The sequence below is a fragment of the Orcinus orca genome, chromosome 15 (assembly GCF_937001465.1).
Source record: "Orcinus orca chromosome 15, mOrcOrc1.1, whole genome shotgun sequence".
In the NCBI taxonomy this organism is placed as follows: Eukaryota; Metazoa; Chordata; class Mammalia; order Artiodactyla; family Delphinidae; genus Orcinus; species Orcinus orca.
This window is the reverse complement of record NC_064573.1, coordinates 83,745,792-83,773,268: the sequence shown is the minus strand read 5'-3', so window position 1 is coordinate 83,773,268 and position 27,477 is coordinate 83,745,792. Positions and strand designations below refer to the sequence as shown.

Below are 27,477 nucleotides of genomic sequence, written 5' to 3'. Positions count from 1 at the left end.
ATGTACGCGTGCTGGGTCGTGTCTGGCGAGCGTGGGGGTCCCCGGCCGGAGCCCGCGGGCACTCACCCCCTCCGCACCCCCAGGGCACTCCAGCCGACGTCCTGTACAAGGGCACCATCACCAGGATCATCGGTGAGGACAGCCCAAGCCGCCTGGACCGCAGCCGGGAGGACGGCCTGCCCAAGGGCCACGTCATCTACGAGGGCAAGAAGGGCCACGTGCTGTCCTACGAGGGTGAGTCCCGTCGTCCGTCAACGGCTGTCGGGAGCTGCTGGGCGGGCAGGGGCTGGCCCGGCCCTCCCATCCTTGGGCATCTTTTTTTTTTTTTTTTTTTTTTTTTTGTGGTACGCGGGCCTCTCATTGCCGTGGCCTCTCCCTGCCGTGGCCTCTCCCGTTGCGGAGCACAGGCTCCAGACGCACAGACTCAGCGGCCATGGCTCACGGGCCCAGCCGCTCCGCGGCATGTGGGATCTTCCCGGACCAGGGCACGAACCCGTGTCCCCTGCATTGGCAGGTGGACTCCCAACCACTGCGCCACCAGGGAAACCCCCTCGGGCATCTTTGATGCCCGGGAAGGACCCTCTAGGTGAGAGGACCAGTGGTGACCTGGAGGTGGTTGGTCATGTGGTCACTTGGTGTTTACTGGGGGCCGCCCATATGCTGGGGGCCCAGCGGATGAAGCCCCCTCACAGAGCTCTCAGGACGCCCGCCCAGGATGCAAATGGGATGTCACCTTGTTAATCTTGAGTCTTGGAAACCTGCCCACATCCAGTGTGGCTTGCCCACCAAACCCCAGACTTTGGTGTTTCTGGAGTTGGTCAGGAGAGAAGGGTCCAGAAAACATGGTTGGGGTTAAAGGGTAGCCAGATGTTTTCAGAAAACGAATCTAGGGGAGTGTGTTACCCTCCTGTCAGCTTCGTGTGGTTGAGAGCCAGGGTGAAGGAGCGTCTTCCCATTTTACGGATGTGGGAGCTGAGGTGCAGTGATCTCCAGTAGTCCTTCTGTGTGTCCACCCTCCTGGCCCTTCAAGAGAAAAGGAGGCCTGGGACTCGGGGAGCAGGGGCGGGCGTGTTTGGCCCATTGAGGTGGGTTCATAGGGAGGCAAGGCTGGGGTGACACCAGGAGAGGGGGTGACCTCCCCATCCCTGCAGGTATGTAAGCCAGCAGCAGGTAAGGATTGGCTTTAGCTGTCTCCACCTCTGCCCGGTTCTTTACAATTTAGGAAGCAAACTTGTGGCCAGCCTTGCTAGACGTGTAGTAGGGGAACAGGCCCGGGCAGCAGAAGCCCAGGCTCACTCCCCCAGGCCTCTGGCCCAGCGCTCCTGGCAAATGCCGTGCTCTCTAACTGACACCACGTGGGTGGCAGGAAGGGGCGATGACCAGAGTGACGCGCCACCCCCTTGAGCCCTGGGCCCCCCACTTCAGTGCCCCTCACTCCTCTCACCCTCTCTGGTTCCCCAACCAGGGAGCCCCGCCTGGAAGGAGTTAAGGAAGTAAAGGGCTGGGCTGGGAATTTCCTGGCAGCCTCGGGCACCCAGGGGCGCGGAGATAAAAGCTGCTAATGGGCGCCCCTCTCAGCAGCTGGCAGCTGTAGGGCTGCAAACTGCTTCTCCTCTGGCGGCGGTGGGCGCGTTTTCCTCTCCCTCCGCCTCCGCCTCCGCCTGGCCCGACTGCCCTCCCGCCCCCCAGGTCCTGGGAAGCAGAGGTGGTACCGTGGGGCTTAGGCACTTGCCTCTCTCTGCTGCCAAGTGGTGGAGACAGTCTTGGGGACAGGGTGTCAGCTGCGTCTTCTGTGCCAACCTCGGTATCCGACTGAGGGCCCTGGGGGATGGTCAGGGGCCCTGGAAGGGCAGACGGAGAGGCTGGCAGTCGAGGTGTTGTGAGCAGAGCCCTGGGTGGCATCTCAGCTCTGGCCTCCAGATCAGTTCTTGCGCCCCCACAGGCCTTAAGTTTGTCATCTGCAGAATGGGTGTAAGTCAAGGCTTTCAATTCCTCGCGTGCTTCCTGGGAACAGCGAGGGCCGCAGGCCGGATGGAAGGCAGTAGGGGCCGGGGAGGACCCGGACAGTGATGGCTGTGTCTACAGGGGCCCCACCTCTGTTCTCCGATAGCTGACTGTCGCCCTGTCACGAGTGTGAGCTCGCTGGCCAGACTTCTGATCTCTCTGTTTTCATCTGAAATCTCTCAGTGTTTAAACGTCAGCAATTCATTTTGAGCAAAAAGGAGCAGCACCGCGGTCTATCCGCTGGCCGCCAGTTTGCAGCCCCTGGAGCAGCTCATGCCCTGAGGATCCCGTGGGGTCACGATCGGATATCCTGGGAGAGCGAGCGTGCCCTTTATCCCAAGGGGCAGGCACGGGGCTCTCGGGAACTTGCTTCTGATACCCCGGGACGCAGCCATCCTTGGAAGGAGAGGCCCACTCGAGGAGCCCCCAGCCTGATGGGCAAGACCGAGGCTTGGCCTCCTCCGGGCTTGCCTCCTGGCTGCTCAGACCCTCGGCCTGTCGGGGGCCCGCGTGCCAGCCTGAGGAGCTCGCCCTTGGGGCTCAGCCTGGCTTGGAGAGGCCGCCTCTGCTGTGGACACTCCTCGTCCCCTCCCTCCCCCGCCGCAGACACACACTCTCCCCACGTGGACACCAATGCACATAGTTTATTCCATGTGGCCTCACTTTGTTCTCAGTGGCCAGGTGTGCACACACACAGAGACCCACGGGGACACACACAGATGGTTGTGGTAACCCTGCACGTTCACACTCGGCTGGTGCATCTTTGCTCCCGTGCACGTGGTTACACGTCGGCTCCCACGAGTGGCCGTGTTTGTGCAGTCACATACCCGCGCGTGGTCAAAGGCACACACCTCCCTGCCAGCAGAGCCGCAGGCTGTTGCCTCCTGCCCACTGGGCCCGGCCGGTTTGCTGGTACTGGGCCCAGTGCACACAGGTGCTCTGTGGCTGCCCCTCATCATGAGATCGGTCTGGTTTCCAGGTGGCATGTCCGTGTCCCAGTGCTCCAAGGAGGACGGCAGGAGCAGCTCAGGACCTCCCCACGAGACGGCCGCCCCCAAGCGCACTTATGACATGATGGAGGGCCGTGTCAGCAGGGCCATCTCCTCAGCCAGCATCGAAGGTGTGTGCCCTGCCCAGCTCCCTACTCCAGGGGGCACAGAAGGGCCAGGGGAGGGCCTAGGACCTGCCCCAGGGGCTTCCCTACTTGCTGGGTGAAGGAAAGGGAGAGAATTTCTCTTTCTCAGCTCCCCCTGGAGGGAGGAGATGGGATGGTTGGCCCTACTTTACAGATAGAAAAACTGAGGCAGGGTTTTTCTGAAGCTGCACCTGGAGGTAGCACAGGGCCCGAGAAGTGGTCCTATGCCGCCACCACTATCATCGTGGGGACTGACACTAAGTGGCTGGAGGGGCCCGCTGCTGGGAGGGGGCGCTGGAGACCCCGGCTCGTCACTGCCAAGGCCGGCTCGGGGAGCCACGAGGTGATGCTCTCGCTCTCCCCCTCCCAGGTCTCATGGGCCGCGCCATCCCGCCTGAGCGACACAGCCCCCACCATCTCAAAGAACAGCACCACGTCCGAGGTTCCATCACGCAAGGTACCCTGCCCTCTGCTCCCCAGGTGTCCCCACAGGCCCGGCCACCACGCCCTCGTGGCAGCTACAACAAGCCCTTGGGTTTACAGTCAGGGTGGGCGGGGGAGGGAAGGCATACCAGAGTGCCATGTGTGCCCAGGTATGTGGAAAGGCATGTAACACACGTGTACGTGACAGGTATGTGTGCAGGTTGAAAGGCAGGGCAAGGCATTCCTTATGTATTTGAAAGCAAAAAGAGAAGCAAGATACTACCCATCACCCTCAACTCTGTAGACGTCATTTATTCAGCATCTGCTGTGCTCTGCGCTTGGTGCTACCCAAGTGCTCTCTGTATCTTATCTTATGGAACAGACTCCAAGAGGAACATACAGTTGGTGGGAGGATCAAAGAGGTCAGATACCCTGCCCAGGTTCTCCTGGCTGGTCAGTGGCAAACCAGCTACTGAGAGCCCCATTCTATGCATCTTATCTATGTTAGCTCACTGAATGTTCATGACTTGGTGAGGGGTTTCAGTTACTCCTCCCATTCTATATGTGAAGAAATTGAGGCTCAGAGAGGGCAAGTCATGTGCTCAAGGTCACACAGCAAGTGATGGCCTGAACTCAGGTAGTCTGGCTCCAGAGTCTGCCAGCATGGAGGCCCCAGGTTAGCATGGGTGAGGTGGGGTGCAGGTGCAAGGGTCGACGCCCCGTCCTCCCCGGCAGGGATCCCACGATCCTACGTGGAGGCCCAGGAAGACTACCAGCGTCGGGAGGCCAAGCTCCTGAAGTGTGAGGGCACGCCGCCCCCGCCCCCCCCGCCCCCGCGGGACCTGGCCGAGGCCTACAAGGCCCGGCCCTTGGAGGCCCTGGGCCCCCTGAAGCTGAAGCCGGCCCACGAGGGCCTGGTGGCGACGGTGAAGGAGGCCGGCCGCTCCATCCATGAGATTCCACGGGAGGAGCTGCGGCGCACGCCTGACCTGCCCCTGGCCCCGCGGCCGCTCAAGGAGGGCTCCATCACGCAGGTACGGGCGCGGGGCTGGGCGGCTGGGCCAAGATCGGGGCGGCGGGTGCTGATGGGCACCGCTCTGGCCCCTACAAATGGGGAAACTGAGGCCCAGACTCGTGGAGTGCCATGCCCAGGATCACACAGCTGCTCATCACTGAGCCGCCATCACGTCCGTTCCAGATTCCATACCAAGGCCTTTAGACTATATCCATGACCTCGTTCACTTGTATTTACAGCCCGGGAGAGTCATAGCTATCATCCTCATTCTCCAGGTGAAGAAACTGAGGCCCAGAGAGGTCAGGAAGCTTGCCAAACCCCAGAGCTAGATGTGATAATGAACACCGGTCATGGATCGAACCCCCGATCCATGACCATAAGACATCATGACTTATCTAACCCTCACAGCAGCACTCTGAGGTAGTTCTCTTACTGTCCTCATTTTAGTGGTGAGCAAACAGGTTCAGAGAGGTTAAACAGCTTGTCCAGGGTCACACAGCAAGTAAACGGCAGTTGTGCATCTCAAATCCAGATGTCCCTAAATCTGCAACGTCTTTGCTTCTTGGCATCCACTTCTCCCACCAGCATGTTGCACCTCACCCTACCCCCACCCCCGTGGCTCTGGCCCCCCAGAGGCCCCAGCCTGGTAGGGGAAGATGAGCTCTGATTGTGTGAGGAGCTGGTCGGTGGAAACCACCTAAGAACCAGTGTCTCTTCCCTTGGTCAGAGGTGGCTGATGTGAATGAGGAAGGAGCGTGGGATCCATCGGGGGCTGCGTGGCTGTGAGGTGGCAGGGACTGGGGAGGGTGTCCAGGAGGCCTACAGTTAGCTAACGGCACAGAGGTGCCCCAGGAGAAGGCGGGAGCGGTGGGAAGATTGTCGAAGGCCAGGGGACGAGTTTGGCTCTCGGCCTCTGGGCAGTTGTAAAGCCATTGGCAGGAGTCCACCATGGATCCAAAAGGGAGGCCAGTCTGATTCTGGAATATTCTTTTTAAAATAAGGGCACTTCCCCTTCTTAAGAAAGTAATTAAAACACTCCCGAAGGGCTTCCCTGGTGGCGCCGTGGTTGAGAGTCCGCCTGCCGATGCAGGGGACACGGATTCGTGCCCCGGTCCGGGAAGATCCCACATGCCGTGGAGCGGCTGGGCCCGTGAGCCACGGCCGCTGAGCCTGCGCGTCCGGAGCCTGTGCTCCGCAACGGGAGAGGCCACGACAGTGAGAGGCCCGCGTACGGCAAAAAACAAAAAAAACCCACTCCTGAATAAAAGCAGAGTTCTCTTACTTGGCAAAGACACAGAGCCCACCGTATCCTGGGTTTCCCCGGCCTGCGCAGACAGGGTGGGGTCTTCTCCCAGGCGGCCGGGCTGCAGCTCGTCTGTGACCCGTTTCTTCAGCTGCCCTTTCTGGCGACGGAGCAAACATAAACCTGTGCCCTGACCGCTGAGACTTGAGCCTCAGGGCGGTGGAACTGGATTTTGCGGCTGGCTTTTCTGGCTTGGCATTGGGTGGGCCGCCGAGGGTCCCAGACTGACAGGAAGAAGGTATTTGCCCTCATGGGGGTGTTAAGTCTCTTGCCAGCAAACCCCAAGGGCCAACAGAGGTTCCCCCACTTGCTCCAGGAAGGGCTGACCTCTGAACTTTGTGCCCCCTTCTGCAGCCCCCCAGGTGGCTCCGGTGGCCAGGGTCCAGGACAGGGGTGGGCAGGGCAGGGACAGGTGTGCGCTCATCTTAGGCTTAGCAAAGCCCTTCCTCCCCCGCCCCTGGAGGCATGAGATGTCGCTCCCATTTCATAGCTGAGAAACTGAGGCTCAGAGCGGTTGTGTAGCTGATGCTTAGCCCCCCCTTGCCCCTCAGGGCACCCCGCTCAAGTATGACACCAGCACGTCCTCCACCGGCTCCAAAAAGCACGACGTGCGCTCCATCATCGGCAGCCCCGGCCGGACGTTCCCGGCGGTGCACCCGTTGGACGTGATGGCCGACACCCGGGCGCTGGAGCGCGCCTGCTACGAGGAGAGTCTGAAGAGCCGGCCGGGCGCTGTCAGCAGCTCGGGGGGCTCCATCACCCGGGGGGCCCCGGTCATCGTGCCTGAGCTGGGCAAGCCACGGCAGAGCCCCCTGACCTACGAGGACCACGCGGCGCCCTTCGCCAGCCACCTGCCCCGCGGATCACCGGTGACCACACGGGAGCCAACCCCGCGCCTGCAGGAGGGTGCGTGGGGCGGGGCGCGAGGTGGGGCGGGGCGCGAGGTGAGGCGGGGCCACGGGGTGGGGCGGGGCCACGGGGTGGGGCGGGGCCTCGGTGGGCTCCGGTCTCTGAAACTGCCTTACCATCCACTCCTTAGCTCAGGAGCATCCTCGGGGCCACCACATCCATTCCACCTGCCAGACCAGTGGCTTCTACCTCCAAACCATCCTCAGGCTTCTCTCCATCTCTCGGCCACCTCCAGATCACCCGGCTTCCCTGACTTCTCTCTTGTCCTGCTAATAATCTGCTCCCCAAACGGCAGCCTGAATACTTTTTTGAAATATTTACATCAGATTACGCCACTGTTCTGCTTAAATCTTTCTAGTGACTTCTCACTGCACTTAGGAAAAAGTCACCCTTTCCCGCCATGGCCTTGGGAGCCTGCAGGATCCCGCCCCACCCACCTTTCCATCTTACTGCCACATTCCTTTATCTGCTGCTTTATGTCTCTTCCTTGACCACACTCAGCTCATTCTTTGCTGAAGACCTTTGCACGTGCTGTCCCCTGTGCCTGAAATCCGCCCCCGCCCACCACCCGCCTTTCAGATCTTTACCTAACTGGTTTCTTTTGCGCCCTTCAGGACTCTGTTCAAATGTCACATCCTCAGGGAGGCCTCTTATGACCACCCTCCCCCCTTCAGTATTCTGGTTACATTCTGTCACATTTAAAAATTTTCTTCAGAGCATTTATTTCTCTGAGATTCTTGTTCGATGACTAGTTGATCATCTGTCTCGTGCATTGAATGTCAGCCCCACGGGGGCCGGGATTTTTCTGTTTTGTTCAGCGGGGGAGCCCTAGCGCTTAGAAAGTGCTCGGCATGTCGTAGGCACTTAATAAATATTTTTGGTTGATTGAAGGAATGTACAAGAAAGGGAACGAAGGAAAGAAAGAATGAACTTTTTAAAAGAGCTAAAAAACAGAAGCAAGTGAGTGAATGAATAAATAAAAGGAAAAATGAACTAGACGCAAATGGATGGATGACGAGGCCTGGTCCCTGGGGATCCCAGAGACCCTACCCTCAAATGACTTCCCCTAAGCGCTAGCCTTGGCAGCCCCCGTGTTGGAGGCTGGGACACCTACGGCACAGAGGTCTGATGCCATCCCCACTTGGCCCGTCCCCACAGGCAGCCTCTCGTCCAGCAAGGCGTCCCAGGATCGGAAGCTGACGTCCACGCCCCGTGAGATTGCCAAGTCCCCGCACGGCACTGTGCCTGAGCACCACCCCCACCCCATGTCGCCCTACGAGCACCTGCTCCGGGGTGTGAGTGGCGTGGACCTGTACCGCGGCCACATCCCGCTGGCCTTTGACCCCACCTCCATACCCCGTGGGATCCCTCTGGATGCAGGTGATTGTCCCGGACCCATAGAACCCTGCGGCATCAGTGTCAGCCCGAGGGCTCCTCGGGCATCAACTAGCTGCCACTAGGTGGGGAAACTGAGGCATGGTGGGGGGAGACCCAACAGTGTAATCATGTCAACAGTTTAGGTGAGAAACAGAATTTCTCTTAGGGGTCTGAGGGACATGCTGGGTTAAACGTTTTTCAGTGGTTTTCTTTTCCTGCGGAACTTATCAGTGCCTTTAAAATTGCAAATGTATCAAAAGAGGGCTCAAGGGTGAGCGTTCCCCAGACGGACGTGATCTGAAAATCCGTTTAGAAGGATGCAGCCCTTAGGTATTTTAGTGATCCCCATTTTGGATGCCCTGTGTTTGGGGGGATTTCCGTCCAAAGAACATTATCAGTCAGAGGCGCCCACATGTGTGTTGGGGCAGCGAGGGTTTTTCTCCTTCTAGGCTCTCAGTTCTGTGTTCTGGGGGGTGTTTGGGAGAAGCTGTGAGGGCATTGAGACCGGCGGGGTGGGGTGGCATTCCCAGCCGAAGTGTGGGCCGGCCTGACCTTGCTCCCCTTCTCCCAGCAGCCGCTGCCTATTACCTGCCCCGGCACCTGGCCCCCAACCCCACCTACCCACACCTGTACCCGCCTTACCTCATCCGCGGCTACCCCGACACGGCGGCACTGGAGAACCGCCAGACAATCATCAACGACTACATCACCTCGCAGCAGATGCACCACAACGCGGCCACCGCCATGGCCCAGCGAGCTGACATGCTGAGGGGCCTGTCGCCCCGCGAGTCCTCGTTGGCGCTCAACTACGCCGCCGGCCCGCGAGGTGGGTGGGGCAGAGCGCTGCCAGTCACGTGGGTGGGCAGAACCCACCCCCCAGAATTGGCCTTATTCCTGGTCTGCGCAGGGTCCTGAGAGCACAGGACACGTGTGTGCCCACGCGTGCACGTCTGTCCCTGCCGAGGCGGCTAGAGCAGCTGCCTTAGAGGCTCGGGTTGTATCACTGCGCTGAGAGCACACACAGACCTGGCAGGTGGTGCAAGGTTGTGTGTGCTGTGTGTCCTGGATGCACACACACGGGCTCTGCACGTGCTTGTGTCCTCTTGGTATGTGTGGTCCCCGGAGTTTAAAAAAAAAGATGGAAATGTGAGGCTGTTTGAACTTCAGGTTCCCTTGAGTCGAAACCAGCCCGTGGTTGCTTTGCATATGCATATTACAGTCGCCTTGTGGAAACACTTCTGGAATGTGCTTCCGGAACAACCAAGTACTAGTTACGGTCCAGTTGGTAAAACTGGTCACACTAGGTATTTCATACAGTGGGGATTGAGTACCAGGAAAGGACTGCATAGGGTCAAAGGCAAAAAGGGCACACCAAGAGCACACCAAAAGAGCAAAACGGGCATAGCGAGGTATGCAGGGCTGCCAACTGCAAGCCACATCCACTTCAGGGTTTGGGAGCGAAGGGACGGGGTGCTGTGAGCACCCGGCATTCAGAGAAGGGTCCTGCGGGCCCGGTGCGGGGACCAAGGAGGGAGCATCCGGCCGTGCTGCTTCTCAGAGGACACGCGGCGCTCCACCGGCTGGGGTGGTCCAGCCAGGAGGCAGCCTGGCCCCTCTCCTCCCCCGACCGCTGCAGCCCGGCCCCACCTCCTCTCTCACAGGCATCATCGACCTGTCCCAAGTGCCACACCTGCCTGTGCTGGTGCCCCCGACACCAGGCACTCCAGCCACCGCCATGGACCGCCTAGCCTACCTCCCCACGGCACCGCAGCACTTCAGCAGCCGGCTCAGCAGCTCCCCGCTCTCCCCAGGTGAGGCCCCCACCCCCGTTCTGGGTGTCCTCGGGCAGATGCCTTGCCCTCTCTGTTCCACCCTGGAAGACAAATCCAGAGCCCTTCCTGTGTCCGGGGCTGAGCCACAGGCCTTTGGGTTTCCAGGAGGCCCCACCCACTTGACAAAACCCACGGCCACGTCCTCGTCCGAGAGGGAGCGGGAACGGGAGAAGTCCATCCTCGCGTCTACCACCACGGTGGAGCACGCGCCCATCTGGAGGCCCGGTAGGACGGTGGAGCCGCCAGCACGCGCCCCAGCGGTCCCTGTGGCTGCGCGTGGCCCGCCCCTCTGATCCCACGGCTTGTTTCCACCAGGTACGGAGCAGAGTGGCGGCGGCGGCGGCGGTGGCGGCGGCGGCGGTGGGGGTGGGAGCAGCGGCAGCCGCCCCGCCTCCCACTCCCACCAGCACTCGCCCATCTCACCCCGGACCCAGGACGCCATCCAGCAGAGGCCCAGCGTGCTGCACAACACGGGCATGAAGAGCATTATCACCTCCGTGGAGCCCAGCACGCCCACAGTCCTGAGGTGGGCCAGGTTGGCACAGGGGAGGGGACAGGCGGGGGGGGGGGGCGGTCACTGGATACAGGTTGGGGGGATGCACAAGTATACCGATGGGTTGGGAGGTATACGGGAGAGTGAGCGATGGCTGGGCAGGTAGGTGGGTGAGAAGGTAAAGAGATGGGTGATTGGGTTAGTTGGATGGGTGGGTGGATAGATGAATGGATGGACGGGTGGATAATAGACTTTGGGTGGGTAAGTGGGTGGATGACAGGCGAGTAGGTAGATGCCTAGGTGGGTCAGTGGTGGATAGATGGGTGGCGGAGCTAGATGAACGGGCAGGTGGGGGGTAGATGGATGATAACAGCGGGTGGGTGGGTGGATGGATGGACGGTTGTGTTAGAGAGCTAGGTGAATAGGTGGATGGATGGAGGTGGGTGAACAGATGGTGGGTAATTGGATGGAGGTTGGGTTAGATGGGTGAGCAGGTAGGTGGATGGATGGGTAGATGGGTGAGTAGATAGGTGATGGGTTGAGTAGGTGGGTGGATGGGTGGTTGGGTTGGGTTAGGTAGGTAGGTGGGGAGGTGGGTGGATAGATGGGTAGGTGGACAGGTGATGAGTTGGGTAGATGGTTGGGGGGGTTGGGTGGGTAGATGGATGACGAGTTGGGTGGGTGGATGGGGGAGTAGTTGGGTAGGTCGTCGAGTTCAGGAATGGAGTCTGGAGCGGAGAGGGAGAGGCAGAGTGAGGCCTGTGAGGAGGGCCTTTCCCGTTCCTCCCAGGATTCAGCAGGGCCCTACAGGGAGGAGATGGTGTCTCTCTTGCCTGGACAAAGTCCAGAGGTTCCGTGAAGATGGGAGAAGCTGCAGAGGTCCCATATGTGTCCCCCCCGCCACCCCCCGGAGTCCACTTCCTATCACAACAGGCCCAAGACCCACCTCCCACCCCCTGCCCAAGGTCTGTGGGCAGAGCTGCCTGATGGGGGAGGGAGCCTCCCCGATACCCCTGCCCACCAGCGACAGTTCAGAGGCGGCTGCTTCTTCCAAAATGAAGTATCCGTTCATGCAAGTGTGCTTCCATTTGGCTAGTCTAAATCATACCTTCCCCACCACCATTCCCATTATGAAAAATGACATCATTTCCCAAGCACACAGGCTTGTCCCCTCTGAGTCAGGTCCCCAGCGGGTACGCATGGAAGGAGCGCCTGAGTCTCAGAGTGGGGCACCCAGGCGTGAGCTCCCACCAGCAACCACCAGTGAGAGGCTATAGCAGGGACATCAAGCTGAATTAAGACCCCTGGGAGAGAGGGTTAGCACAAGGCTTCCTCATGGAAAACGCTAGGCTTGGCAGGCCACAAGAGATGGTGTCGGGCCAGCTCACGTCCAAGCCTGTTTCCTCATCTGCAGAGCAGGGATAGTTACATTGACCCTGTGAAGGTCAGAGAGAGTGCATCTGTGCACTCCTTCTTCCTGGTAGGCCTGCGGTGGGTCTCCTGCCCTGTGCTAGGTACGGGGACACGGTAATGGTTGACGCGTGCAGTGCCCTCTGAGGGCTTGTGGGCTAGACCCATAAGCCTCTGGGGTAAGGAAGAGCGCTCCAGGCAGAGGGGACGACAGGGAGCCCTGTGTGGCCCCACTGCCCTGTCCTTTAACCACCCGCCCTAGCCCGCCCTCTGGGCCTTTGCCCTGTGGCTCCCTCATTTCCTCCCCAGCGCATGTGCCAGCCCCTCAGAGTCCTCCGTGAGCCCTGCCTAAGAGCTCCCTTGCCATTCTCTTAGCAGAACGTGACCCAGACTCGTTCACCGAGCAGTTGCCACACTGATAGGGGTTTAATTTATCACGTTATCACATTAAGACGTGCGTAGTCTGTCTTCTCACCTAGAACGTACGGTGCTGTTGTCTGTTCTGTGCACTGCCGTACCCCAGTGTCTAGAACGGCGCCTGACACGTAGTAGGTGCTCAGTAAAAAGTTTTGGGCTGACGAGCTGATGGGCTGGATGGACGGCAGGTGGATGGTGTAGGTGAGGCCACATGGCACGGGGGCTCGCAGGTCACGGTAGGCAGCATTTATTCTGAGAGCAGTAGGGAGAGTGGGAGCTCTTCCGGGCAGGGGAGACTCCGCAGGGTGTCAAAGTGAGGGAGTGACCCTGCCTCGGCCTCACAGGCCCCAGCTGTGGCTCGCGCAGCCGCTGACCCTCCCTCTCTCCTCCCCCAGGTCCACCTCCACCTCCTCGCCTGTCCGCCCGGCCGCCACATTCCCACCCGCCACCCACTGCCCACTGGGTGGCACCCTCGACGGGGTCTACCCCACCCTCCTGGAGCCTGTCTTGCTGCCTAAGGAGGCCCCGCGGGTCACTCGGCCCGAGCGGCCCCGAGCAGACGCCGGCCACACCTTCCTCGCCAAGCCCCCAGCCCGCGCGGGGCTGGAGCCCGCGTCCTCCCCCGGCAAGGGCTCCGAGCCCCGGCCCCTGGCGCCGCCTGGCTCCGGCCACGCAGCCATCGCCCGCGCCCCAGCGAAGGGCATCACGCCCCACCACGCCAGCCCGGACCAGCCAGCGCCGCCCGCCTCGGCCTCGGACCTGCACCGGGAAAAGACTCAAAGTAAACCCTTTTCCATCCAGGAATTGGAACTCCGTTCTCTGGGTAAGACCACCCTGACAGCGGCCACCTTCATAGACGCGATAATCATGCGTCAAATTGCTCACGATAAAGGGCCGCGAGAAGGAGGTTCGCTGGCCAACGACTCCCCTCGCGATGGTAAGACTCCTGGCCCCACCGCCCACCCGCTCCGTCTTGTGGCCTAAAGATATTTTCAGATCTCTGCTTTTTATTTTTCCCCCATTTTTCGTTGGTTTTGGTTTTTTGTTTTGAAAGTCGTCTTCGTCGATTGCACGCTCTGATGGTTCCTCCAGCCGCGCACACCCGCTCTGAGCGGGGGGCAGCCTCATCCTTTGCACATCGTTTTATCATGATTTTTTTGTGTTGTTTTGGATTTTCGCTTTTTTTCCTTTAATGAATGGATCTGTGATTTTGACTTTAGCCGCGCCTCCCATCTCCCCCTTTGCGCCTTTGTCTGGGGAGCGGGGCTGCAGAGGGGCGCAGGCCGATGCCTCCCGCCCCCCGGCATTCGGTGCAGAGAAGACGGGGTGGGGGGGAGCGCCGCCACTCTCCAGGAGGAGCTGGGAACCTGCCCCCTGCGTCCTGCCCAGGTCGTGAGGGCGTCTTGGGGGTACTCTGCCCCACGCTCCCCTTGCCAATCCACCAGCCAGCAGCCCCGGGGACGAGGGGCGTACTCCATGCTGGAGCGGGGCTGTGGCCCGGCGGGGACACTGGGACCTGAGTGTCGCTCCCGCCCCAGCCCTCACCGACCTCACTCCCTCACTGCCCGTCCGCTGCCCCTACACTCCCTTCGCAGAGCCTCATCCTCCCCCGTCACTCTGCCCGCCCCTGGCCCGCCAGCACCACCGGGTTCCGTCTCCGTCCCTTTTCCCACCTGTGCTGCTGTCCAGCTCTCCCTCTGCTTGGATCTCTCCCTGTGCCCCTCCGCCCTCCTGCCTGTACGTCCTGTTCTCTGCACTGCTTCCGTGTCCAGCTCTCTCTACAGCCCTCTCTCCCTGCAGCCCCCGTCCCTCTTTTCTCACTCTGCCCCCACCCCTGGCCGGCCAGCAGACCCCACGCTGGCTCACTCCCTCTCTCTCCCTTGGCCCCAGCTCCCACCCCCGGCCTGGGGGACCCCGCCAGTGTGGGAGGGGAGGCTGGGAGGGGCAGCCTGGCCCTGGCGCTTGCCTGACTCGTGGCCTCACCCGGCTTCAGGTTACCACGGCGGCGGCTACAGCCCTGATGGGGTGGAGCCCGTCAGCCCCGTGAGCTCACCCAGCCTGACCCATGACAAGGGGCTCCCCAAGCACCTGGAGGAACTCGACAAGAGCCACCTGGAAGGGGACCTGCGGCACAAGCAGCCAGGTAGGGTCCCGCCCTGCCTCCGAGCCCCCTCCCGCCCCCCCGCGTGTGAGACAGGGACAGTTGTCACCCCATCGCGCAGGTGGGGAAACTGAGGCACTCAGAGGTGGCGGAATCGGCCTCGCACCACAGCTCAGAGGGCAGAGCCGGGCTCTGAGGGCAGCAGCCCCGCCAGGCACACGCCTCGCGCCCCTCAGCCACGCCCTGACCTGCTCTGCTCTGCCCGCAGGCCCGGGGAAGCTCAGCGGCGAGGCTGCACACCTCCCACACCTGCGGCCGCTGCCCGAGAGCCAGCCCTCGTCCAGCCCGCTGCTCCAGACCACGCCAGGGGTCAAAGGTCACCAGCGGGTGGTCACGCTGGCACAGCACATCAGTGTAACTACCCCTCCTCTGCCCCCTCCTCATTGCCTTTGTACCTGGGGTGGGACCCGGCCCCGAGGAAGGGGGGGGAGGGTCCACGCACTGTCTGGTGGGTAAACTGAGTCCTGGTGAAGTGAGCCAGGGATCTGGGGGTTGGTGAGGGCAAGCCATGCCAGGGGTCCCAGAGTCTCAAACTCAGGTGCTATATCCGCCCCCTCATCCAGCTGACGGAGCCTCAGGTGCACGAGCCCAGCCGCGATCCACATCTTACACACGCTGGGCAGGGGAACCCGACCCACCTGGGGGCCCACTTTGAGACTCGGGCCAGTGCCCCCACCCCATGCACTTGGGGGCATTGAGGCCGTGTGGGCAGGCCCGAAGCCCCCTGGGGAGCCAAGGACCAAGCCCCCGGGTTCTGCCCCCAAAGCTCAGTCCAGCCCTCACCCCGCCTGGAAGGTTCTGGCAGATGGCTGGTGCCTGACCCTGCTCCTGTCCCCTGACCCTTGGCCTACAGGAGGTCATCACGCAGGACTACACGCGGCACCACCCGCAGCAGCTCAGCGCGCCCCTCCCTGCCCCCCTTTACTCCTTCCCTGGAGCCAGCTGCCCCGTCCTGGACCTTCGCCGCCCACCCAGCGACCTCTACCTCCCAGCCCCGGACCATGGCGCCCCGGCCCGTGGCTCACCCCACAGTGAAGGGGGCAAGAGGTGAGTGGCGGTGGGAGACAGGGTGCCCCTTGCTGGTCACCACCAAGAGGGCTCTGTTAGGTGTCTGCTGCGGGAAGCTTGAGCCCAGTAAAGTGCGAGGCCCGCCTGGAGCCATTGCACATATGAGAAACCGAGGTTCAGGGAGACCAGGGAGTTTGCTCAAGGTCACGGCGCAGCTGGACAGTAGCTGTTACATACGCCACACTCGGGGGGATTCCAGGCACCAAGCTGAATACTTCACACCTGTTAACCAGGATCCTCACCACAACCTTGGGAAGCGTAGGCAGTGTTATCCCATTTCACAGACAAAGAAACCGAGGCACAGAGCAGTGAATTCACTTGCGTATAGGGACGCAGCCAGTAAGTGGCGGAGCAGGGATTCGAAGCAGAGCCGTGTGATGTGAGAGCAGCCTCCTAACGGGCACATACACACTTGCACTCCTGGTTACCCCTGGGGGGCTCCCTGGTCAGAGAGGAGAGGAACGGGGAGGGACCCCCGCTCTAGGATGAAGGAGCCATTCCGGGTGGCACACAGAGTTGGGGAGACAGCGGCATGTCTTTGGGGGAACAGTGGGGTCCCTAGCGTCGGGGTGCAGCAGGGGTTCAGCCAGATTCAGCCCACGGCCTGTGCTTGCGTGGCCCACGAGCTAAAGATGATTTTACGTTTCTAAAGAAGGAGAATACACAGCAGAGACTACAAGTGGCCCACGACACCTGAAATGTTTGCTATCTGACCCTTTGCAGGAAAAGCGTGCTAACCCCTGGTTTAGAACGAGGCAGGGCTTAGCGGGGAGTGGAGAAAGGGATGCGCCCCTTTCAAGAGGGAGCCCTGAGCTCTGACCACCGCGGGGACCCTCTCTCCGCCCAGGTCTCCAGAGCCAAGCAAGACGTCAGCCTTGGGCAGCAGTGAGGATGGTATAGAACCTGTGTCCCCGCCGGAGGGCATGGCAGAGCCCGGGCATCCCCGGAGCACCGTGTACCCGCTGCTGTACCGGCACGGGGAGCAGGTGGAGCCCAGGTACCTGCACAGCAGCCCCTCCCCTTTCTGGGGCACTCAGGACTCGGGCCCTTGCCCACCTGCGGCCTCGATCCACCACTGTGCAGCTGGGGGCTTGGCAAGGGCTTTGGGGTGCAGCCAGGGGGCCTCAGACCCGCTAAACAAGGTCAAAACTTGACAGACCTCCACGGCTGCTTCCTGAGCCTTGGGCTGGGGTCTCTTAGCTCAGGCCCGGCCCCTGTTGCCGGCACTTGAGGATCTGAGAAATAAAGAGCTAAGTGTACTGGACCAAACTGGGGCCCCGGGGAGCGGGGGGGATGGAGGTGGAGAGAAAGGGCCCCCTGACCTCAGGGGCAGACGTGGTCTGAGCCCACTTTGGTTCCCGAGGCTCTTTTCTGGGAGTCCGGCTATTGCAGGTAGACAGGCGTGGCCCACCGGGGCAGCTGGGGCTCTGCAGAGACACCCTGAGCCCAAGGATAGGTGGATGACAGAGGGGATTTCGGAAGACATGGGCCCTAAGAAGTGGGGGAGGCAAGCACGAGGTGGGAGAAGCTTCATTCTGAATTTCTAAGGCAGCTCAGGTGGTAAGCTCCCCGTCGTCAAGGGAACTGACCTGGGGTGTCTGACCCTCGCAGCAGGATGGGCTCCAAGTCCCCCGGCAACACCAGCCAGCCGCCGGCCTTCTTCAGCAAGCTGACCGAGAGCAACTCGGCCATGGTCAAATCCAAGAAGCAGGAGATCAACAAGAAGCTGAACACCCACAACCGGAACGAGCCAGAATACAGTAAGGGGCCCACCCTCCTTGGGGGCGGGGCTACCAGGGCCCACCCTCCTTGGGGCGGGGGTACCAGGGCCCACCCTCCTTGGGGGCGGGGCCACCAGGGGCTGGGGGTTAGCACAGCCGGGTGGACCCGCCGGCCCGTCACCTCACGTTCAGGGAGCCCGCGTTGTCCCTCCTTTTCCCGTAGGCATTTGCTGGGTTGTCACAGCATGATGCCCGGCACACGGGGGGCACTCGGGGGGTATTGGCACGCACGGGTCTGTTCGTAGTGGGCGCCAGAGATCGGGGTCACGCCCTTACGAGGACCCCGTGTGTACCCCACGCACGATGCGCCTCACACCTGTGATTTGTTTTCCCCATTTATGCGGTTACTGGACGTAAATCCTAGCTTAGCTCTACCCTGTCAGCACAGAGCCGGGCACATAGCAGCTGCTCGAGAGAACACATGAGCGGGTGAAGCAACGAGTGAAGGAACCTCACATCCCGGCCTCGGAAGACTCACTAGCGCGGGGAGCTCGGGGCCCTGCAGAGGCTTTTCTCTTTCTGGGGCTGGAGTCGCAGCCTTGCAGACAGTCCCTGGCCCAGGCTGCTAAGTCCAGAACCTTGCCAAGTGTTGTGCCTGGGCCAGTAGGTCAGCAGCCTCAGGGGGCTGGCTTGAAATGCCGACTCTCAGGCCCTGCCCCAGCCCTGCTAAATCTGTCTGCATTGCGCAAGCTCCCAGGTGGTGCACCTTGCCGAGACCAGACAGGGGACATAGGGGGGAAGGTGCTTTCCGGGACCTGTAGGCCTCACCCATCTCGTCGTCCCCCTCCAGATATCGGCCAGCCCGGGACGGAGATCTTCAACATGCCCGCCATCACCGGAGCAGGTAACCCGGTCACCCTGGGCTGCTCGGCCGACAGCCCATCCCCTCCCTGCCCCTCCCCCGTCACTGTGCGCCCAGGGAGGTCAAGCTGGGTGTCTGGACCTGGAAGGAGACTTGGGAGTGAGGCCTCGGAGGTCACTGGGCCTCACATCAGCCGTAGCCATGGTGACAGGTGGCCTTTCATAGTTCAAGTGTGTCCCCTCCTCTGCGGTGGGGATGCAGACACACACAAGAGGCCGGCGGGGTCTGGCGAGGAGTGTCTGTTTGGAGTTCAATTTCAAGGCCTTCTGGTGCATGTAGGACAGAATTAGAATCACACACAACTACCCGGAACCTGTCTGTTGGGATCTCGGATGGAGATGTGAGTGTGTGGAGTGGGCCTGTGTGTGCACGTGGGCGTTTTTTGTAGGTGGAGCATCGGTTTTACTGGAAAATTCCATCCAGGGAGCTGGGGGAACAGTGCAGATGTATTCCAGAGATGAGTGTAAAATTCACACACATTTTTTTAAATATAAATTTATTGTATTTATTTATTTTTGACTGTGTTCGGTCTTCGTTGCTGCACACGAGCTTTCTCTAGTTGCAGCAAGCGGGGGCTACTTTTTGTTGCCGTGCACGGGCTTCTCGTTGCGGAGCACAAGCTCTAGGCGCGTGGGCTCAGTAGTTGTGGCTCGCGGGCTCTAGAGCGCAGGCTCAGTAGTTGTGGTGCACAGGCTTAGTTGCTCCGCGGCATGTGGGATCTTCCCGGACTAGGGCTTGAACCCGTGTCACCTGCATTGGCAGGCGGATTCTCAACCACCACTGCACCACCAGGGAAGCCCTCACACACATTTTTACACTGAAACGTAAGCCTTCTATGATGGTTTGGAGCCTGTGGGGTTACACTGTGCATTTCGGCTGCCTCTGTAGAAGGACTGGAATGGGGCTTTGGGGAAACACCTGGTGTCTGGTGTGAAGCAGCTGAGCCAGAGCAGACAGGGCTGACCCTCCGCCAGAGGCCTGCCCGGTATGGGGAGGAACAAGGCATCTTTGGGGGGATGTGCTGACCTTCCCTGAGGGCCGTCGCAGCTCTGGGAATGTGCTGAGCAAAAGGCAGCCATTGGATTTTATCAGGGGGCCACGGGGCCTCTAAATGGGGGTCCCCACTGGGGAATGTCCACCCACCCAGAGACTAGACGCTGGGTGAGCCTCGGGCAATGGGGAGGAGACGATTCGGCCAAAACAACAAGATGGACAGAAATGAATGTTTTCATGTTTCCATTTCAGAGATGCTCATACACCGACCCAGGTGCGTGTGTGTGTAGAAATTCATGCGGTACAAGGAACTTGCATATAAATTAGACTCAACTATTTTTCAAAGCAGTTTAGGCCACACACACAGAATTTCCCCAGACCCCCGTCTCTGCTGCTTTAGGACTGGAGACGGTCAGCTTCCTGCCTAGCACTGACAGACCATGGACCCGTGACCTTGGGTGGCAGGTTCAGTAACGTCTGTGATCGTAGGATGCCAGCCTACCGAGGAACCATCATGACCTGTATCCCTAACATCTTTTTTTTCCACTTCCCAGTGTCTTAGTTTGTAGGATCATAAATGCTTCTCCCCCCTCCCCGCCCCACTCACCCCCGCTGGAGATTTTGCTTTTCCTTGACCGACGTGACTTTTTTTAAGTGCTGATGAGGCATGGCCGAGACACAGCTAAAAACCCGTCAAGGGGTCCTGTGGCTGTGAATGAGCTTGAAACTAAAAGGAAGAAAAGAAAGTGAAAACGTAGACAGCAAATTGTGGCTTTAGAAATGTGATTTTAGATGCTGCCGTGTTGCTCCGAGCCTCCCAGGAACCATCGGTCCAGTCTACAGACGAGTTAGGGGTCAGCAAGACCCGTTATTCGGCCACTTGGTAATCATACAACTGACCTGGAGTGGAAGTTTTCAAATCCGTGAAAACTTTGCCCAGTGGCAGGCAGAGAGCTTCGTCGGAGGTTTTTGGAAGCAAAGTCTGGTTTAACAAAAATGCCAAAAAGAGGCACGTTCCCCAGGGTTTGCAGACGTCCCCAGAATGGTTCACAAGCAAACAAGAGAGGGACAGAAAACCTGGTAAACAGAAAACGAGGCGTGACTGGCGTGACTTTGAAGTGGGTGTCTGGAAGGATTCGTGAGGGACAGTTGTTGATCGGACCACTCTGTGCCGGGCGGCCGGGCCGGGGGCGGCCATGTGATTGTTTCCAGCTCTGCCCTGACCCCCCGCACGCACGTAACTGCATGGCTGGACCCCCCTCTCCACCGTCCGTCTCTGCACCTCTTTCTCCTTGTGGCTCCCGGGCGGGGAGAGGGGGTGGGAGGAGAGTTAGGCCCAGCTGCGGGGGCAGACAGGGGGCTTGAGGGTCCCAGGCCTCGCAGGCAAGGGCGGCCGGAGGACCATCTGGTCACCTTCCCTCCATTCCTCCCAGCAGCCCCCGGGAACCAGGGTGGACCCCCCCAGCGCCCAGCACTGAGCTCTGGCTTGTCTTAGTTTCCCAGCAGCCCTTCCCCCAAATAAGGGGACCCCCCGATCCCGCTCCCCGTTCCTTTGTAAGGCCACTCGATTTTTTCAAAAAGAAGCAGCCCCAGCTGGGGGTTAGGGATCCAGAAGGGGCTTCTGATTTCCCCGAGGGCAGAGTAGGAATGAGGCTGGGGGGGGCAGTCATCTAACCACCCCGAGCCCACCTCTTCCCCCACCGGGAATTCCTGAGGGCTTCCAGGGCCCGAGTCAGAGGGAGCCGTCCGCCCCCATCACCCTGCAGCGGAAACACGGGGGGAAGATAGGGAAATCAAGAATCGTTGCTTTGCCAAAATGTGCTCACTGTGTATTCTTTCTTCTCCTCCCTCTCTCCCTCTCTGCTTCTCTCTCCCTCTCTCCCCCTTGTCCCCCCGGCCCCTGCGGCCCCCTCTGTGTGTGTGTCTCTCTCCCAGGCCTCATGACCTGCAGAAGCCAGGCGGTGCAGGAACATGCCAGCACCAACATGGGGCTGGAGGCCATTATTAGAAAGGCGCTCATGGGTAAATATGATCAGTGGGAGGAGCACCCGCTCAGCGCCAATGCTTTTAACCCTCTGAATGCCAGTGCCAGCCTGCCCGCTGCTATGCCCGTAACCGCTGCTGACGGACGGAGGGAACACGCGCTCACCTCGCCAGGTCTGCAGGCCTCCTCCACCCCGTCTGTCCCACCCCGGTGTCATTAATCCTCCCGCCTCCCTCCGCGTTCCTCTGACCAACCTCCCTCCAGCTTTGGAGCTTGTGACTCTATTTTTGTGCGTGTTTGACGTGGTCCTGGAGTTGGGTAACCCCGAGCTGGGCGGACACCCCCCCAGGTGTCTGCGTGGCCCCGGCCCGCCCGCGCCCGCTGGGCCCGAAGGAGCTGCCGCTTTTCTAAAAACACTCACGCCGCTGCCCGAGCCCTGCCCTGCCTCCCTCCCCGGCTGGGCATTCGTCCCGGGATGCCCACGTCCTGGCCCAGCTTGTGTCTCCTTGGGGGAGATCGGGCTGGAGTGAGGACCCACTCTCTCTGTGTGGATCAGGGGGGACCCTTGGGCTCACGGCAGCCAGGCCAGTGGGCCCGGTGTCTGCTGCGGCCACCAAGCATGTTCACGGCTGGCCCTCGGGGCTGATGGGGTGGAGACCAGCATCTGTGTACCAGATCCGAACTCATGAATCAGGGAAACCAGACAGGCTGGCTCGCCCTCTGCCCTGGGTCCCTGATCAACACCCTGCGTATCAGAGCAAGGGCCAGGCAGAGAGTTCTTGAGCCATTTTTCTGACCTGGACACTGTGGCCCTGGGAAGCTTCTGGACTTAATGAGGGCCCAGGCCTGGCCTCAGGGGCCCTGGCTTCTCTGCAGAGGGCCTGCAGCCTGCCCAGCCCCGGCACAGTCCTGGGGCGGTGGTCAGGGTCAAGCCAGAGGCCTGAGGCTCCGTGCTTGAGGTATTAGCCCCTGGTGGGTAGGGGGCCTCAGGGCAGCCTGAGGGGGCTTTGCAAATAGTTCTACCCACTCCCCTAGCAGAGACCCCTCCAGATCCAGGCTCCCGGCTGGGGCTGGCCATCTGGTCGATCTCCTTGGCTTCCCAGGGGGCTGGGCTGCTGTTCCCCCTCCCCGGGGGGCCCGGGAAGCAGGGGTCCAGGGCCTCACCCACCCACCCCCGCCACCTCTACAGTGCGAGCACTGTCCTCAGCCCAACTCGGCCCCTTCCCATGTGTCCCCTGCAGGTGGTGGCGGGAAGGCCAAAGTCTCTGGCAGACCCAGCAGCCGAAAAGCCAAGTCCCCGGCCCCAGGCCTGGCGTCTGGGGACCGGCCACCCTCCGTCTCCTCAGTGCACTCGGAGGGAGACTGCAACCGCCGGACCCCACTCACCAACCGCGTGTGGGAGGACCGGCCCTCGTCCGCAGGTGGGCCCCGGGGGCGGGCAGGTGGGCCTGGCCGGCTGCCCGAGCACCTACTGTGTGCAGAGCGCGTGGTCAGGCCTGTTCTGAGACACTCGCCCAGGGCCCTGGCCAGCTGAACTGGGGCTCGCAGATGGTCAGGATGCTTCTCGTAAGGGCCCAGGTGGAGGGAAAGAGCACGATTTAGAGCGAGGATGAAGGATTCAGGAAGTGAAGAGAGAGGCCTGTGGGCAAGGGCCGGTCCCACAGGCTTGGGGGGGCCTCAGGGGAGCCCCCGACTTATCCGTGCATGCGAGGAGGTCCCTGGGGGAGGTGCGTGATCTCCCGCAGGTCCAAGAGAGCTCTTGGCTGCAGGACAGACGCAGGGGGGCGAGGACAGGAAGAGCGAGGCGGCTCCCGCTGGGCCAGGCGACAGGCTGCCGGGCATGAATGGCGTGGGAGTGCTGGCAGTGAGGCCAGGTGGGCAGTTTGAGAAAGCTTCCAGGAGACAGAAGGGGTGGGGAGGCAGGAGGCCGAGGCCCCAGCTCCTGGGGAGGCGGGTGGGTGGGCCCCTGGGGGCCGCCAGGCTCACCGGGGCCTCCGGGGCTTCTCTCCCGGCCTCTCCGCAGGGTCCACACCGTTCCCCTACAACCCCCTGATCATGCGGCTGCAGGCGGGGGTCATGGCCTCCCCGCCCCCGCCTGGCCTCCCCGCGGGCAGCGGGCCCCTGGCTGGCCCCCATCACGCCTGGGACGAGGAGCCCAAGCCGCTGCTCTGCTCGCAGTACGAGACGCTCTCCGACAGCGAGTGAGGCTCAGAACGGGGTGGGCCGGCGAGTGGCCGGAGCAGCGGGCGGCTGCCGACTCCCCCCACCGAGGAAGGAGCCCCTGAGTCTGCTTGTGCGCCCGTCTGTCCGTCCGTCCGTCCAGAGCCGGCATCCTTGCCTGTCTAAAGCCTTAACTACGACTCCCGCCCCGGCTGGCCCTGTGCAGTGACCTTACTCAGGGGATGTTTACCTGGTGCTCGGGAGGGGAGGGGCCGGGGAGGGGGCACGGCAGGCGTGTGGCGGCCACACGCACACAGCCGGGGCGGCCAGGGACCCAAAGCAGGACGACCACGCACCTCCCACGCCACTGCCTCCCCACCTAACGCATTTGGAACCAAAGTCTAAACTGAGCTAGCAGCCCCCGCACCCGCCCTCTGTCCCCATCCCGCTTAGCACTCTGGACAGACGGACACAGGCCCTGTCCAGGCCCCAGCGCTCTTGTCCCAGTCCCCACGGGCTGCCCCAGCCGACAAGACCGCTGGAAACCAAGTCAGGCCAGATGGGCGGGCGACGGGGCCGGGTGCGGCCTGGGGTGAGCGGCTGCTCCGAGGAACTGGACTGTTTTTTTCATACATCGTTGCCACAGCGGTGGGAAGGAAAGGCAGGTGTAAATGATATATTGGTTTACAGGGTATATTTTTGATACCTTCAATGAATTAATTCAGATGTTTTAAGCAAGGAAGGACTTACCCAGTATTATTGCTGCTGTGCTTTCGATCTCTGCTTACTGTTCAAGAGGCGTGCGCAGGCCAACAGTCGGTGACCCCGTAGTCCGCAGGACCGAGGTGGGGCCGGGGCTGCCAGCTCTCGAGCCCCCCTGCGTCCTCCCTCCCTCCCTTCCTTGGGCAGAATGAATTTGAAGGGGATTCTGTGAACGCCATCTGCGCACGGCGGTGGCGTCCTGTCATTTACACACGTTCTTCTCATTAAAAAGCGAATTATACTCGACTTACAGAGGCTCCTTCTCTCTCTTGGCCCTGGCAGCCAGGAGGACAGGCGACTGGGCCGTGGGGGCGGGGGGGGGGGGTGAACGGTTGGAGTGTAACCCTGCGGGGGACAAGGGCACATCCCCTGACTCACCAGTCTCTCCCCTCTGCAGGCGAATATTTACACCCACGGTAAGGATGTCACCGTGCAGACCTTGAACAGTCCCACCCATGGTGAGAGTATTGAATTTTCACACCCACGAGGAGGGTGTCAGATATTCACAGCCATGGTGACGGTATCCAAGAAGGCCACCATCAGCTCTTAACTGTTAAATACTTTAAAAATTATTCCTGCCCACACTGTGTTAGGGAACAAACAGACCCTTTGCCGTCACTGCTTTGGATACGCGGCAGAAGAGAGAACAACCCTCCCTCCCAGCTTGGGTCTTGAGGCAGCTGCCAACTGGCGTCTTGCAGTCTTGGTAGAACGTGTCTCAGACACGAGCTGTGTTTCTTCAGGAGCAGAGCCGGAGCTCCAGAGAGGCTGTGATTCTTTGCCATGGACGTGCATGCAGGATTGGGGCGGGGCGGGGTGTGGGGAGCAGTGGAGGAGAGAACCAAGACCCCCTGGATGCGGAAATTCCCATCCCCTGCCCAACCTGTGAACTGGTGGTCAGCCCAGCACCTCGTCTCCCCAGGGTGTGGGCCTGGGCGTGCGGAGAGATGTGCGTCCTCAGGGGACTCTGCCCACCCTCCCTGGAGCTCCAGGTTTACCCTGCGAACCTGTGCGGCAGAATGAGCTGGGGGTCTTTGGAGCCCTGCAGGGCTCAGCTTGGCGCCTGGGCTGTAGTACTGATGCCGACAGGCAGGTGGCAGTGTTGGGCCAGAAAACAGTCTTGTCCAGCTCCGGCCCTCCCTCCGGTCCCGGGTGCAGGCCAGCCCCAACCTGGAATCCAGGATGGGTCAGGTCGTGCTGGCCACACCAGCCACAAGGGGTTGGCCGTGCCTGCTGGTGCCACCGAGCATCCCATGGCGCTTCCCTCAGCTGTAGTCAGACCAGAGTGATACGGAGGTGGCAGGGACACAAGTGTCAGCCCACAGGCTCATCTCTGCCATCCCCCTGTCTGCGTGGCCTCAGAATTGACACCACTTGGCACCTAGGGCCAGTGGCACAGACCCCACACAGTGATGTTTGTGGGGTATAGGGAGAGCTCACGGCCTCCTGGTGCCTGTGAAGGGTCCACCCTCTCTTCCAACCTCACCCAGCCAGTCCTCAGCCCCCCACACCAAAGGGTTCATCCCACCCCCATCTTGTTTGGTTTTCTTACTGCTCCATCTTAAAATGGAAGCTCCTGCTGTTCGCTGATCCCCGTCTCTCTGGAAAACTCCTACACATACTTCAAAACCCAGCTGGGTCATTCCCTCCTCTAAGAACCCATTATCCCTCCCCATCTTCTCTCTCCTCTGGGTCTTTGCTAACACCCTGCAAGCTACTGGACAGAACCCCTCGAGAGCAAAGATCTTGCCTTTCTCTTCCTGACTCTGTTGTTGACTGAGCCCCTAGCGACTATTGAGCTGAACTGATGCTATGAGGATCCGATTCCATAGAAAATGAGAACGTGATTTGCAAAGTGTAGGACACTTGCTGGCTAATTTCCCAGCGTCTTGGAACACTGTGACGTTGGTTAGAGTGCAGATTCCTGGGCCCCACCCAGAAGATAGGAATGATTCTCTAGGTCCAGGGTTGGGGCTGGGAATCTGTGTTTTCATCCAGCGGCCCAGGTGTTTCTGATGCCGGTGACTTGCAGCCCTCACTATGATGGTGAGGGTGGTGCCCAAGGTCAGAGCTAGAACCTGGTCCCTTCACTTCTTTCTGGCCAGGAGTTCTCCAGTAAGGGCACAAGCGGCTCTGCAGAGGGAGTCCCGGCCCACCAACCCGAAGAGCTGCCGCCCACAGCGGGGGCAGGAACGGGCTGGTCCCTACAGCACTAGGGTTGACTCAGGACAAGCCCACCTCGGGCCAGGTGACACAGACACTGTGACGGCTGACCTGGAGCAGTCGGGGTGGCTTCCTGGAAGTGGTGGTTCTTGGGGAGGGGATGGGCTGAGTGGAAAGAACCTGTGTGGGCAAAGGCTGGGAGCTGAAACCCAGCCGGGGGCATTCAGGAGCCCAGGGTGGCTTAGACAGAAGGCAGTGTGGAGGCCCTGGAATTTCTGAGACGGAACAGTCAATGCCCAGCAAGGTGATTTGCTGGTTTTCTGCAATTGAGTCTTGTTGGCTTGCAAGGGTGCTGGGTGTATTGAGGGAGAAGCAGGCCAGGAGGCTAGTGCAGGGCCAGCATGGGGGTTGGCACGGCAGAGAAGGCCAGGACAGAGCCCCACTGCCTCGGGGAGTGGGGATGGGGCCAGGCCACGTATGGGGCAGGCAAGAGGGCGTGTACAGCATGCGAGTAAAGACAGACTGTGGAGCCAGCTGCCACGTAATGGCCATGTGACCCTGGCCAAGCCATTTGAACCCTCTGTGCCTCTGTTTCCCCATCTGTAAAATGGGATAATGATATTGCTGTGAGGAGTACCCCAGAGATGGGCTGTGTAGCTCTACAGAGACACAGTTTACTCACCTGTGCAGGAGTCAGCGGGACAAGGCAAGAAAGAAAGAATGGGTTTGCGAGGAAAGGAGAGAGAAGAGAAAAAAACTCCAGGTGGTCCGGCAACAGTGAATCTTAATTTGCATATTTACGGGGATAAACTGATTTGATCGCTGGCAGCTGGTGGGAGGGCCCCCTGGTCATTCCACCTTTAGAAGGCCAAGGAGGGCCCTCAAAGGAGACACATGTGTTTTCATGGCTTCTCCAGGAAGCCGGGAGGGTTTAGCTGTGGCAGCCACGTGACGGGCTGTCCTTCCAGCCCACCTCCTCCAGGGTTCAGCCAGGTCACGCTTCCTCATCAGAATGTCTCACCAGCTACCTCACAGGCTCACTGGGAAGATTAAATGCAGAAAATTCTGACAGCAGGGCCAAGCGGTCTGCAGACAGAGGCAGCGCCCCGTGTACGTGTCGGCCGCCAGGGCTGTGGTCTGTTCTCACCAAGGCTACTCTGGGGAGGAGAGACGAGACCTCGGACGGACGGGGCACCTGTTTGTGGGGCGGGGGCCGCCGAGCTTT

At 60.7% G+C, this 27,477-nt stretch overlaps 1 protein-coding gene across 49 annotated transcripts in view; it reads left to right on the top strand.

Annotated features, from left to right (window-relative positions):
* The window catches only part of NCOR2 (nuclear receptor corepressor 2), a 227,924-nt gene extending 203,589 nt beyond the window's left edge, over positions 1–24,335 (top strand). For 32 of the 49 annotated variants that reach the window (XM_049698364.1, XM_049698340.1, XM_049698362.1 and 29 more), the window contains 20 exons: positions 84–234; positions 2,984–3,124; positions 3,510–3,596; positions 4,298–4,596; positions 6,432–6,807; positions 7,948–8,169; positions 8,738–8,992; positions 9,828–9,977; positions 10,104–10,223; positions 10,314–10,533; positions 12,714–13,255; positions 14,312–14,461; positions 14,688–14,833; positions 15,333–15,526; positions 16,395–16,544; positions 17,159–17,307; positions 18,119–18,172; positions 21,119–21,340; positions 22,409–22,588; positions 23,191–24,335. In XM_049698364.1, coding sequence (XP_049554321.1) covers positions 84–234; positions 2,984–3,124; positions 3,510–3,596; positions 4,298–4,596; positions 6,432–6,807; positions 7,948–8,169; positions 8,738–8,992; positions 9,828–9,977; positions 10,104–10,223; positions 10,314–10,533; positions 12,714–13,255; positions 14,312–14,461; positions 14,688–14,833; positions 15,333–15,526; positions 16,395–16,544; positions 17,159–17,307; positions 18,119–18,172; positions 21,119–21,340; positions 22,409–22,588; positions 23,191–23,372 — 3,990 coding nt within the window. In that variant the 3' untranslated portion in view covers positions 23,373–24,335. Of the gene's footprint in view, positions 1–83; positions 235–2,983; positions 3,125–3,509; positions 3,597–4,297; positions 4,597–6,431; positions 6,808–7,947; positions 8,170–8,737; positions 8,993–9,827; positions 9,978–10,103; positions 10,224–10,313; positions 10,534–12,713; positions 13,256–14,311; positions 14,462–14,687; positions 14,834–15,332; positions 15,527–16,394; positions 16,545–16,910; positions 17,066–17,158; positions 17,308–18,118; positions 18,173–21,118; positions 21,341–22,408; positions 22,589–23,190 lie in introns of those variants that run through there. The other 17 variants (XM_049698371.1, XM_049698369.1, XM_049698368.1 and 14 more) reach the window with 14 other exon arrangements.
* Positions 24,336–27,477: the final 3,142 nt, after the last annotated feature.